We start from the raw sequence: 12,804 nt of genomic DNA on the forward strand, positions 1-12,804 counted from the left end.
TTACCTGTTTAATACCCTTGCACTCACCTATGAATGACCACTTATGCACCTTATATCTAGCCTCGTTTATCATAAATTTGTAATATTGAAGCATGCTTCCTCTTGTCAATTGCATATCATTGCACACATTCATGGCATACTTATTTATCTAGCATCATTGCATTCATGTAGAGACCGTGACGCCAGAGCAAGGAGAGGGTGAACCGGAGACCGTGGGAGACGATCCTTCCGTTGTGAACCAAGGCAGGCACCTATGCATCTTTTATCCCCTATTTTGGATCATTAAAGTATATGTGTCTTGTTTGCGCATGAGATACCAAACACTATACATATATCAATGTTTGCTTAGAACCTATTTGATGCATTACCAACCATGCTTAGAACACTGCCATCTAGGTGACTATGCTTGTTTAGGAGTCATGAATTATATGCATAGCCATGCTTAGCTTCGGTAGAAGTCGAGAGGTGGCAAGGGCACCACCGCTTGCAAGTTATAGGATACAATGTTTGATTCTACCTAGCTAGTCAATGATGAATAAAATGGAACAACTATGAATGATGATTCGGACTTGGGCAAGTACGGTAGAGCCATGATTGAGAGTGGAACTCAAATGGTTAGGCTTGCTTAAGTCGATTAAGGACCGATGCGTAAACGCTTTGATACTTGAGCACTTTCCGTACAAGCCACATGCTTAATAATGGGATGGTAAGCCAATTAGTATGAGTCACACCTTGCCTTGATCGGATTCGGTGCGAGTAGTGATGGAGTGTGATCGGCGGTTCCGGTGCACTTGTCCTTCCCGACCGTTCGCTCATAGTCGGTTGTGTTTGTGTGAAAGGATAAGGCATGAATTAACACTTATCCGTGGTCGTGGGTATGGTCGTTGGTCTTGTCCTTGTGTGGGTAAAGTTGTACACCCCTGTGGGGATTTAAATCTATTGCAATAGCCACACTCTCGGATATTGAGCACGCTCTTGTACTTTGACTTTAACATAGAGTTACCGATGAAGTTCATGGAAGATTGAGCTTATGATACATGATCACTTACTTATGCAATTTCATGGATGTATGTTGTAGAGATTATAGATGCTATGTCTTTTGCTTCTTACAACTTGATCAAAGTAGATGCTTCTTGTGCAAAAATTAAATGCCACGACCTATCCTTGCTATTAACCCAAATGCATCCTCCTTGTGGTGGGGCAAGTGTGTATACCCATATCGGATAAGTCCTGCGAGTACCTTTGTACTCATGGTGCTCTTGTTAAATTGATGCAGGTGAAGCGCAGCCGGAGGCCGTCTTTGGGTACTTCTACCCCACGGACGGAGGTGCGGGTGAGGAGTAGATGGCCCGTGGCTATAGGAAGGGCACTATCGGCATATAGTGTTAACCTTTTATTTTGTGATATGCATGGAGTGCACGTTTAGCGACTTTCCGCTGCAAACTCTGAAGACTTGATGTAATGAACTTTGAATCTCTTTGTAATATAAACTCGTGTGGGAACGTGACTATGTAATGGTATTATTGTTGTGCGAGCGGAGTGTGTTTAAATCTTGGGCGGTACTCATGACACATTCCAAGGACTACCGGGGTTGGTCCTTTCTAATTGAGTTGATCAATGGACGACTCGATTAGGCGGGATCAACTTGGGCGGGTTTCTCACAAAGAAGAAAAATGCTAATGGGTTATTTCATTTACACAAGATCAAGTGCCACCAGATTGTTCTAATTAAGGACTTATTTATTGTTAATAAAGTTGATTGGCTCAATAAACGTATGCTTGATGCTACACTGACGACAACAATAGGTTATTTCATTTGTGACAATTGAAGAGTTTCTTGTCCTTCGGTGGTGGCTATGGTTCCATAATATTAGAAACAAGAAGAAGATGCAATTCTCCCGACTAAACATTAGGCATTCCAAATTTGGAAAGCCGTACGATGCGTAGTTTTCCTTCTCTTCTAAGATATGCATATGTGCATGCATAATTCACTACTTTGAATATTTTTTCCGACAATGGTTCTGGGTCAGTTTTCTCCTTTTGTTTTCTGATAGATGCCTATTATTGGCCAAAGATTATTCTTTTACAGGGCAATTATTATTTGGTGTTGTTACCATTAAACCCTTTAATTAATTGGGCTACATCTATCCATATGAAAAGACAATAATTAGCTATGAACTAGGGTTTGTTGAGTCCTGGACTCTCGATGTTGGAGTCCATTAATTTTAGTTTAGAGTAAGGCACATGTTGCATTCAGTGGCAAAGTGAATAACTCCAATAAGTATCTCGTACAAGACGTGAATGTACGAGTGCCACTTCAGAAAATAGAATGTTTGAGCTAGTCAATACTCCCTCCGTTTCAAATTATAAGTCATTCTAAAAATTTTGGTGAGTCAAACTTTTTCAAGTTTGACCAAATTTATACAATAAGATAATAACATTTACGATACCAATTAAATATCATTAGATTCTTTGTTAGTTATATTTTCATAGTATACCTATTTGATGTCATAAATCTTTATATTTTTCTCTATAATTTTGATCAAACATTAAGATAGTTTGACTCTCCAAAATTCTTGGAATGACTTATAATTTGGAACATCCAACTTTTTCACATACTTGAGGACTATACTAGCTGGGACATCCAAGTTTAGCTTATCTACTTTTCACCTTCAAGCTCGATCCAGAGAAACCAAGAAGACGACGGCGATGGCGGAGAGGGTGTCGAGGCTGTCGACGGAGAAGGCGGTGGTGATCTTCACGCGGAGTCCGTGCCCGATGTGCCACACGGTGTTGAGCCTCTTGATCTCTGAGCTCAGCGTGTGCGTGGCGGTGCACGAGCTGGACAAGGACCCGCGCGGCCGCGACATGGAGCGGGAGCTCGCTCGCCGCCTCGGCCGCTCGCCGCCGGTCCCTGCCGTCTTCATCGGCGGCAACCTCGTCGGCTCTACCAACAAGGTCATGTCCCTGCACCTCGCCGGCAAGTTCGTGCCCATGCTCAAGGCCGCCGGCGCCATATGGCTCTGAATCCCTCCATCCATCGCGATGATGACAACAATAAGCAATCACACCCTAAATTTTGCTGGGTTTATACAAAAAAATTATTACACCTTAGCTTGCCTGGAGGAAACTAACTAATTGCAGGCATCTAAATTAAATTAAGACTTAATTATACACTACAGAATATGTTCACAAGTCAGAGATATATATGAGGCGCCTTTGTGGGCCGTCCGATCGAAACGGAAGGTTAGGATTATAGGATATAATTAAACCCAACATGTGAGTTTTTCTTCTTCTTTTTTTGGCCGCTGGTGTAACCTAGCAGGGCTGAAAAGGGTGTAAAGGGTCTTGTAGCCTCCCCTTTCCAGTTTTTCCAATGAGATATGAATTTTGAGTTACCACTCTCTTCTGTGTTCTTGGATTGTTCTTCCAGTCATCATATATATAATCATGGAGCGTACAGTGGAAACTCTATTAAATGCATGAACACTTCTCATCTTGTACAAGCGGAGTCTTTGATTTTTCTTTTCATAATTCTTTAAGGAGAGTTGAAAAGTACAGAACAACTCTAAGGAATATTAATTACAGAAACTTTTCCTTTTGCTACCAAGGAACTTGCCTTCAAATGATGATGCCTTTCTCCTTTACGGATGCTCTTATCTTGATTTTCTTTTCTGCAATCCCATCTGGTCAACCAGTAAAAGACCATCAAGCAAAACACAGAACAATTCAAATAAAGCTTTGAAAATATTGATACAAACATCAGAAAATTGGTGCTGACTTCAAAAAAATAACTAAAATACCATGAGGTGCAAAATAGGACTCATCTTCCAAAAAGTAAATTTTCATATTGGAAAATATTTTAGGATTATATGCTTAGCAAAGGATATGATGTTATTTTTTATTCTTTTATTAGTTTGAGGGGTTTTTTTGGGACCATATCCCTTGACTTCGTTTGAATTTCAGAGATTTTCTGGTAGTCTTGTTGATGTCAGAAGATGATGTTCTCGTGGGGTCGAAAAAAGAAATAAAGGCATAAACAAAGATGTGGCAAGCGAGACAAATTGCATGTGACAGCATGACCCTTCAAAAATAGTGAATTTTGTTCCAAACCTTACCTATGCATGTGCCCCCACACAATGACACAAAGCGTCCCTGGACAGACATATATAGATAGGCCCAGTGGCTGGCCCAAGCGAGCAAGAATTCAACAGCAAAGAGATGGGCTGATGGCCCAAATAAGAGGGTTGAATACAAATTTTGTGCAACAGCCAGGCCCAAAGTTTCCATTCAATTTCTCTTTTTTTATCAAACAATAATATTTGGGCAAAGAGGGTGGTTCTAGTGTTATTACGTTCCATTTTGTTACCACGAAACATAGAGGTTATTTACAATCGCATCGCCTTATTTCCAGGGGAACTAGATGATGCAACTTTTTATGAAAAATGCTAGTAAAATGAATTTATTTTAAGAAACATCATCTTCAAAATAGGCCATATTCTCTGTTCAAAAAGCTAGCCGACTAGTAGATGACACCATATTCTTACACAATATGACTTTATCTCGCTAGCTCTTCTTGTTTCACTAATAACCACTGCAATACCCTTTAAAAGAAATTTAACCACTGCAGTAACAGCAGACGTCAACATGATATGCATTTGTCGGTCGTTGAGAAAAAAAAAACTAGCTAGTTTTTTCATTGAGTTGCAAACCATCGCACTCCATGCCGTACGTGCCCACCCTGTCAACCATCTCCATCCATGCTCACTTGCACGTACTGACAATGTGGCTGCATCAGAACCTTGTACCCCAGCAAGAATATATCAAGTTGTGAAAAGAAACAAGGAGATCACATACGCACATATATAATCTCGAGTAACATGCAACCGACCACCTAAACTCGGAGGCCATCCATGTGAGAGTTGGTAGCATTTGAATGCTGACACACAGTCCAGTCCAGAGAGGAAGAGAGTAGCTAGTGAAGCGAGTGAGCCAGACTTGTTGAATAATGTCAGTAGCCCATGCATGCCCAGATCCAGATGGGCCAACAGATCTCTGAATTTAGGGGGGCACAGCAGCTAGCCTAGCCACACAAGAATGCATACTACCCATGGACGACGCATGGTCCATCAACCAAAAACTCAATTATATTCTTCGGGCGGCGGATACGGGTCGTCCAATCTTTGATCCGATGGTTCTGTGAGAGAGGTGGAGGATGCATGGGCACTGCATTTTGTTCTGGTCGTGTGGTATTTATTGGCACCGAATAGTGGTGCCTACAGTGCTACTGTGCTGTGGTCATGCTGGGAGTTTCATTCAGGACCATATTTGCATGCACATCATGTGCCATGGGTCATATGGCATTGAATTAGTAGAGCTGGCACTCTCACCCATCCTTTATTATGTGGTAATATCAGTTACTAATTGCTTGTACTACTTGTCTGATGATCTGCAAGTTATGTGGTTATCTATATACGCATGGTTGAGCATGCATGTGTTGTATGCCTGTAGAACAAGTTTCAGTTTCAGTTTGTATGGAGATTATGTTGATGTATGATTTTGGTTTTGGCATATGGTGAATGTGGGTACATAGGAGTACCATGAGTCCATGAGTGGTTTCTGAACATGCAACCACAGCTTTCACGGATACCATCCCGCAGGCCGCACAGTTGGCGTGGCTACGCGTGCGCAGTGTGTGCAGGCGGGATGCCGAGCTTGCTACGCTCCAAGATCCTCACTGAAAACGTCGCTCCCACTCAGCCACTCTTGTCCCCATCGCAAGACAGGTGACGAGCCAAATCCAAATAGATGACCCCAAAAAGGCAGAAATATTTCTTAAAAAGGGTCGAGATAAACAAGATTATCGTGGTACAAAATGTGCCCAAGATGCCTCAGTAATAAACCATTGATTGCACGTACTTAGGACAAAGTGTCAAATCTATGACTGAATCTTTCGGAGATGCCCGTATAGATTGGGTTGTGTGTGTATTCATAAGAATAAATGTGCATGCGTGTTTGTCAGTATCTGCGTCTGCACTGTATTTCACATCATCAAAAAGGAAAAACAAAATCTGACAAACCAGCGACACGGGGTAGAGACCCCCTTTGGAAATCGTCAAACATCTCTAGGATTTCACGAGAAACAACAAAGTTCCTATCTGGTGATGGAGTGAAGCACCGTACCCTGAGATTTTTCTAAAGCAATCAATCCCCAACATAAAATTGAAAGCCAGTACAGCCTAGTGATTTTTCTAGTGTCGTACAAAAATGCCAGGTGCGACATTCTAATATAAGAATCTATCTATGCCACCTTGTATCAATTTTACGGTTATGTATACATTATAAATTATAAGACGCTAACGGCCAAACAATTTAGACATCAACATATACTGCGTTTGATAATTAGTAGCTTTGTGCAACTACTTTTTTTTGAAAGACACTACTTTCTATTATAAAGATAAATAAAATCCAATTTCATGAATTTACGGTACACAAAAATGGTTTCCACGACAAATCTGTTAATAATAATACTTTGTCAGATCGGAAAGGGTGTTCTAGTGTGCTATGATGTCGGGTAAGACCATATTAGAAGAGAGAAGAGGGAGTGTTATGTGATGTAAGAGGAGTGATCACCATAACACTACTCCGGCTCATTTAACTAGTTCATAATCTTGGTCTTGCTTAACTAGATCATAATTTTGGTAACTGTGTGATGACTCTACCATAACTAACGAATTTAAATAATTATTTGTAAACCAACAAACCATTTGAGAAACGTTACAATTAAATGCGTTTTCACATCAAGGTGAGATGACGTTTACAGCCACCTTCTGAAACGGTCATTCATTCATTCCTCCCATGGTCCATTGACTGGCAACGGTGACTAGGAGTGAATGACCAGGAGCAGAGAGAGAGAGGAAGAACCAGCAGCCACCTCAGCGGACAAGCTCCCCTGTTCATCCGCCGGCCACAGAGGACGAAAAGGCTGCTGCCGCCGCAGCTGCAGATCACACCGCCTTTCCGCAGCCTTTCCCTGGCCCCTCTGTCCTCTGTCTCCCTCCTCTCTCGCACACGGCACACAGCTCTCTCTCTTCTCTCTCTCTGGCGCTGAATCTTGTGAGAGTGAGAGGTGGAAGGGGGTAGCTTCCATCGTTTTCGCTGCAGATTTTGGCTGCTGCGCGGCGTCCTCTGCGGCCTGTGATTCTGTCCCCCGTGCTTCACCACCAACCCAACCCAAGAGGTAGTGCTCCAGCTCCTCCCCTTCCTCGTCTTCCTCTCGGGATCGTTCTCCATGCCCTTGATTTCTTTCCTGATTTCTCCGGCATTTCTGGTGTTTGGTGGTATTGCGATCCGTATGGTTTCCGTTAAGAGGATTTCTTGGTATTAACTTTTTGGGGGCGAAAGGTGTCAGCACTTTCTCCGAGTTCTTCCTGCTGCCCGTCTGATATTCTGTCTTGTTGGGAATGCTGCTTCTTGGAATCCGAACAATGCGGATGCGTCGCTTCCTCCCAAGCGCCTCGCCTCTTGATTTCTCCTCGATTCCTGCCCTTGTCTTCATGATTGAGCTTTTACTCCCCTTCGCGGTTTCTTGTTCTTCCTCACTGCTACACTAGATGGTGGCATTTTGGGGACGAATTTTTTTCCCATGGATTTGTCTGCGGTTCTTGGTCTCAGTCCCCTGTTTTCCGCCATGATTCGGTCTCTCAACCAACCCCATGTATTTTTTTCCCAAATGATTTTTTGCATTGACTTGACTTGTTTGCGGATAACAGGGGAGGCTGATGCCCTGTCCCTGAACTGAACTGGAGAGACAGCACAGTCCGGAATATGTTTGGTTTCTCGCGGCGCCGGGTGAAACTTGGAAGGTGAATATTACGCCCAGTTCTTTGATTTCATCGTGCGATGTTTCTCCTACCTTTTTAACTCCTTTTGTCCTGCCGTGTGATGATGGCAAGGGGAGCTTTGACCTGAAACTTGGTTTCTTTGTGTACTTGAATATCAGTACATCTTTCGCAAAAAGAGAGAGAAGAATATCAGTCAATCATTTTAGTTTTCGCAGTTAAATTAGAACCTTCACCTGAATCGGTTCATCATCTGGCGCTTCATGATTATCAGTACATGTTGTGAGCATTTTGTTCTTTTGGTAGGCTGTTAATTGATTTGGTTTCACTGACTACCAAACGGCTATGTTTGGTTAGAATAGTACTGTTGATAAAAATTGATGGGATACATTCTAAATTCGTGCGGTCATGCAGCTTCATGAATCGAGTCAGCATGTAGATCCCACCATATAAATACATGTTGCCGTGTTCTTTTAGCATTGCATTCAATTGAGGTCAAGCTTCCTTTTACATTTTGGTGCTGATGATCAATCCTATTTCCACATTTGCTTTGGTTGCTATATCCTTGTCTTGATCCCTTGGGGGTTGCCTTTCTTTTTCCAGGTTGAAGGGTGACCATAATGATTCTTTGAATAGCTCCAGGAGTCTTGGTGGCCCCACGAAACAGCTCAGCCTACCTAATGTGAGCCTTTGTGACTGAAGTAATTGTATGTAGTATTGATCTTGTTGTATTTTGGGCACATCGTGACCGTTAGCTCTTGGAATTTTATCTTCATCAGGGGGATGACGCTGCTACAACATCGGTGAGCGGCCGCGCAGATGATCTTTCCTACCGCTGCTCTTCAGATACTTTCGATCTCGACAGTCGTTCTTTCAATATTTCTGAAAACTGGACTGTGTTGTCCACAGAGGGAGACAAACCTATTCCTCGTTTCTATGTAATCGACTGAAAATGTAACTAGATAAGTTCATATACCTTGACAAAATTTCTGTCTTCGATTAACACATCTTCAACTATGGTTAAACAGCATGCAGCGGCCATTGTAAGTAGCAAGATGGTAGTGTTTGGTGGTGATTCTGGTCGTCACTTATTAAATGATACAAAGGTAGTGGGATCTTTCTTTTTGTGTTGTTTCGATTGGAAGTCTGCATTAATTACCATGTTATTATCAATTAATCCTATGAATTTACTGTTTATATTAATTAGATACTCAATTTAGAGAAGCTTAGCTGGGATTCTGCACCGCCTAAAGTTCGGCCATCACCAAGTGGACGTTCTACCAAGTTGCCAGCCTGCAGAGGTCATTGTCTGGTATAGTTCTTGTAAATCACTGTTGTTGTGTGCTTCTCAAAACCTAAATTACCGATATGGTCATTCCTTCAAGATGAAAACTTTTAAACTCTTTCAGCTAGATTGGCAGTTGTCCCCAAGTATTTATGGTATGCATTTCTGTTGGTCAAGATTTTCTTACGCCCTTAGCCAATTATGCTAGCTGAAAATTTACAGTGGATGATATAACTTGCACTTGACATCATCTAAACTTGAAGTTACGAAAGTTGGAACACTGGTCAGGGATCTATTAGCCAAAGAAAAAAATGAGTGCTATCGGTTATACACTGTCGTATGCACTCTTTTTGACACTGTAAGAAACATTTGCTTGATATACAGGTTCCATGGGAAAATAGTGTCATTCTTGTTGGAGGTAAAACTGAGCCTGCTTCTGATCGTTTATCAGGTTTGCAGATGCTAGATAAATCCGAAAAATACTTATAAGTGTTTGATGCCTTCCTCAACTAGATAATGATTAATAACTCCACTTCTACTGCAGTATGGATTTTCAATACTGAAACAGAACTTTGGTCCCTTGTTGAAGCCAAGGGTGATATCCCTGTAAGTTCTTTTATATTGGGAGTCAACTTTTGTCAGTCTGGCAAACTTTCATGTGAATTGACTGAATTGTCTTCTGGTCCTGAGTTAAGGCAGCTCGAAGCGGCCACACAGTGATCAGAGCCGGTGCTAGATTGATACTTTTTGGCGGCGAGGACACAAAAGGAAAGAAACGACATGACCTTCACATGTTTGATCTCAAATCATCAACATGGCTTCCATTGAACTATAAGTAAGTCATTCTTAGATTTTGGCCACTACATTTTTGGTACCGATCTATTGTCGTCCCAACTCTCAACACTCCTCATCTAAGTGCATCTGTTTTTTTTTTCCAATTTGTGGTTAGATTTAATTCGCACTCTTGGGTTACTGATTAAAGATCATTGTTGTAGAGGCGCTGGACCTTCTCCGAGATCCAATCATGTCGCTGCACTGTATGATGATAGGATCCTCCTGATTTTCGGAGGCCACTCAAAATCGAAGACCCTTAATGACTTGTATTCTTTAGATTTTGAGACAGTAAGTTTGTGAGCTTCCTCTATTCAGGTCATCTCAGTACATTTCCATGTTGCCGGATACTCACAGTTTTCGCTTCCTAACACTAACAGATGGTGTGGTCAAGAGCGAAGACTCATGGTCATCACCCATCACCCCGAGCAGGTTGCAGCGGAGCTCTGTGTGGAACCAAGTGGTACATAGCTGGTGGCGCAAGCAAGAAAAAACGTATGTCTGAAGCTCTCTACTTATGAATACAGTGACTGGAAAATGATTTGGTGGTTATATTTCTTATACGAACAATACATGTATTGTTAGAATGATGTCCTGTCTTGCTTCATTTGCGATTTCTGACAAGATATCTAATTCTCAGGACACGTGGAAACCTGGGTTTTTGATATCCAACAATCTAAGTGGTCTGTTTGTGTAGTGCCCCCTAGTTCATCAATAACTTCAAAGAAAGTAAGTCCATTTGGTTTCTGACTCCTTTTAACTTCGATAGTGTTAAAACATTCCATGGAGCAAATACTAAAATAGTGGAAGGAAATGTTAACCTTCATGTTTGGATTCTTGCTGATAACAATCCAAAAGATTATCATTATCACTTCAAAATTCTTCTTTCGTTTCCATTGTGCTAAGCGCAGTTCTAGTGTCTCATACTCTCACTACTTTAAGTTTACATTATTTCATCTAACCAACCAAAAATCTAAAACAACTGCTCATGCAGGGTTTCAGTATGGTTCCTTTCTACCACAGGGACAAGATCGCTCTTATTGCTTTTGGAGGGAACAAAAAGGAGCCGTGCAACAAGGTGAAACAATGAACTTCGATTAAAGAACCGATTGTCACCTTGCAAAAAGAAAAATGGAGTGTGACTTCCCATAATCTTGGGTTCTGAAAAAAATTGTCATTCCAGCGTCTGGAACATTTAAGATTTATGTTTTCCTCTTACTAAATCATGTGCAGTTAATTGAAAAAGGTTTGAATCTCGAAGCTTTCATATCAACTTGAACTGTATCCCTAACCATATGACCACCTGCAGGTTGAAGTATTTGTGGTACTGCAAAATGAGCATTCTTTTAGTTTGCGGTCAGCCCCAGAAGTGGACCGTGTGCTGTATGAGTATTCTCCGAGCAATAAGGAGCTTGTTGATCATCTCAACAAGTGTGCCCCCTTGTACTCTAACAGTTCCGTTGCAAGGCATAGTCTCACTTCTGTGGTAGAACAGCCACCTAGAAGGGAACCCCTCTCTGAGTCATTGTTGAAGCAACACAATTTAGGCACTTCAATCCATAGGAATTTGGATCAAGTAGAAGAGTGCAGCTTAGCTAAAAAACTTCAGAAACCGATCGATGATGACAGATATGACGATGCTGATGACTATTCTTCATGTCAAGAAAGCACTGTAAGTACTGCACCTACTAATCACTTGAGAAACATATTTTGTGGTTCCCTGCATAATAGATTGTCTTGCAGCCAAAAGGGCATCGGAGCACAAGGACAGGAGCTGGTATTCAGAATGACCTGGCACAAATAGAAACTATGGTGACTGGGGGATCAAATGTAAGAAGGATCGCTAGATGCTCTTCAGACGTGAGCCAGAGTCACCTATACAACACAAAGATAGCAGATTTAATAAGAAGAAACACCGTGCTCCAAGACCAGCTAGCGACCGCGTTAGCAAGCAAAGACCAGTTGGAGAAGAGCCTATCTTCGGTCATTCAAAGCAGGGAGCAGCTAGAAAAGATGCTTGCCAGCAAGGATAAGGAGGCGGAGATCTTGAAAGAGAAGATAGCAGCCCTAGAGCTGGCTCAAGAAGAGTCAAACAGCCTTTCGAACACGGTCCATGCCGATAATGTGTGCCTCGAGCGTGAGGTGGCGTTCCTGAAGGCCGTTACAGATGAGACCCAGAAGGCAAGGCAACTTGATATTTACTCATAATGTTTCGTGATCTTGTTGTGGGTCTGTACTTAGTTGGTCTTCTTGCAGGAACTGCATTCCACTCGCAGGGTTTTGGCAGGAGAACAGTCGCGCGCTTTCCAGCTCCAGGTACCCCATTTGAGACATTTGACCCATGAAATTGAATTCTATCAAAATTGTTTTTGTTATGCAACTGAACAAATATACCAACATGGCTGATGATCATGGCGTTTGCCGTTTGCCAGATTGAAGTGTTCCATCTCAAGCAAAGGCTGCAGATACTAGAGGGGAGATCAGGGACACCCACTAAACAACCCCAATAACAGTAGTGGTCACATCTCTACATTTGTGGACAACAATTGTTGTGAGTCTGTAACATCGCTATGTAAATCGTGTATTTGTGCCACAAATTCTCTTCTTTTTTTTTTGATCTTATGCAACAATAGGTAAAATGTGTCACCATGTCACATCTGTTGATATGTAATTTGCTGGTATATGATAAAATTATAAATAACTGATGGATTGAACGCAAGCTCTATTGATATCCAAATGTAGATTGCATGAATTATGTCCCAAAGGTATTATTGTCACAACAGATGTTATCTTCCTTTCTCAAAGCCCAGTTTAATTAACAAAAGTTTTGCACCACAATGACACTACT

The 12,804-nt window shown here is 41.8% G+C and overlaps 2 protein-coding genes across 5 annotated transcripts; both read left to right on the plus strand.

Annotated features, from left to right (window-relative positions):
* Positions 1-2,606: 2,606 nt before the first annotated feature.
* LOC120663558 (glutaredoxin-C15-like) lies at positions 2,607-3,269 on the plus strand. Its single transcript, XM_039942417.1, has one exon. The coding sequence runs from the start codon at positions 2,709-2,711 to the stop codon at positions 3,024-3,026; it is 318 nt and encodes a 105-aa protein (XP_039798351.1). The 5' UTR covers positions 2,607-2,708; the 3' UTR covers positions 3,027-3,269.
* Positions 3,270-6,962: 3,693 nt separating this feature from the next.
* LOC120666387 (acyl-CoA-binding domain-containing protein 5-like) lies at positions 6,963-12,708 on the plus strand. Of its 4 annotated transcripts, none has more exons than XM_039946222.1 (17): positions 6,963-7,239; positions 7,772-7,864; positions 8,444-8,522; positions 8,620-8,778; positions 8,869-8,946; positions 9,048-9,152; positions 9,510-9,576; positions 9,670-9,731; positions 9,821-9,960; positions 10,121-10,247; positions 10,337-10,451; positions 10,597-10,685; positions 10,951-11,034; positions 11,266-11,628; positions 11,700-12,137; positions 12,213-12,272; positions 12,389-12,708. In XM_039946222.1, exons 2-17 carry the CDS (start codon positions 7,827-7,829, stop codon positions 12,464-12,466), a joined length of 2,082 nt encoding a protein of 693 aa, XP_039802156.1. In that variant the 5' UTR covers positions 6,963-7,239; positions 7,772-7,826; the 3' UTR covers positions 12,467-12,708. The 4 variants fall into 4 exon arrangements, with proteins under 4 accessions (XP_039802156.1, XP_039802157.1, XP_039802158.1 ...); XM_039946223.1 differs by lacking the exon at positions 6,963-7,239 and adding an exon at positions 7,284-7,403; XM_039946224.1 differs by lacking the exons at positions 6,963-7,239; positions 7,772-7,864 and adding an exon at positions 8,056-8,122.
* Positions 12,709-12,804: the final 96 nt, after the last annotated feature.

The sequence above is a fragment of the Panicum virgatum genome, chromosome 3N, assembly GCF_016808335.1.
Source record: "Panicum virgatum strain AP13 chromosome 3N, P.virgatum_v5, whole genome shotgun sequence".
NCBI lineage: Eukaryota > Viridiplantae > Streptophyta > Magnoliopsida > Poales > Poaceae > Panicum > Panicum virgatum.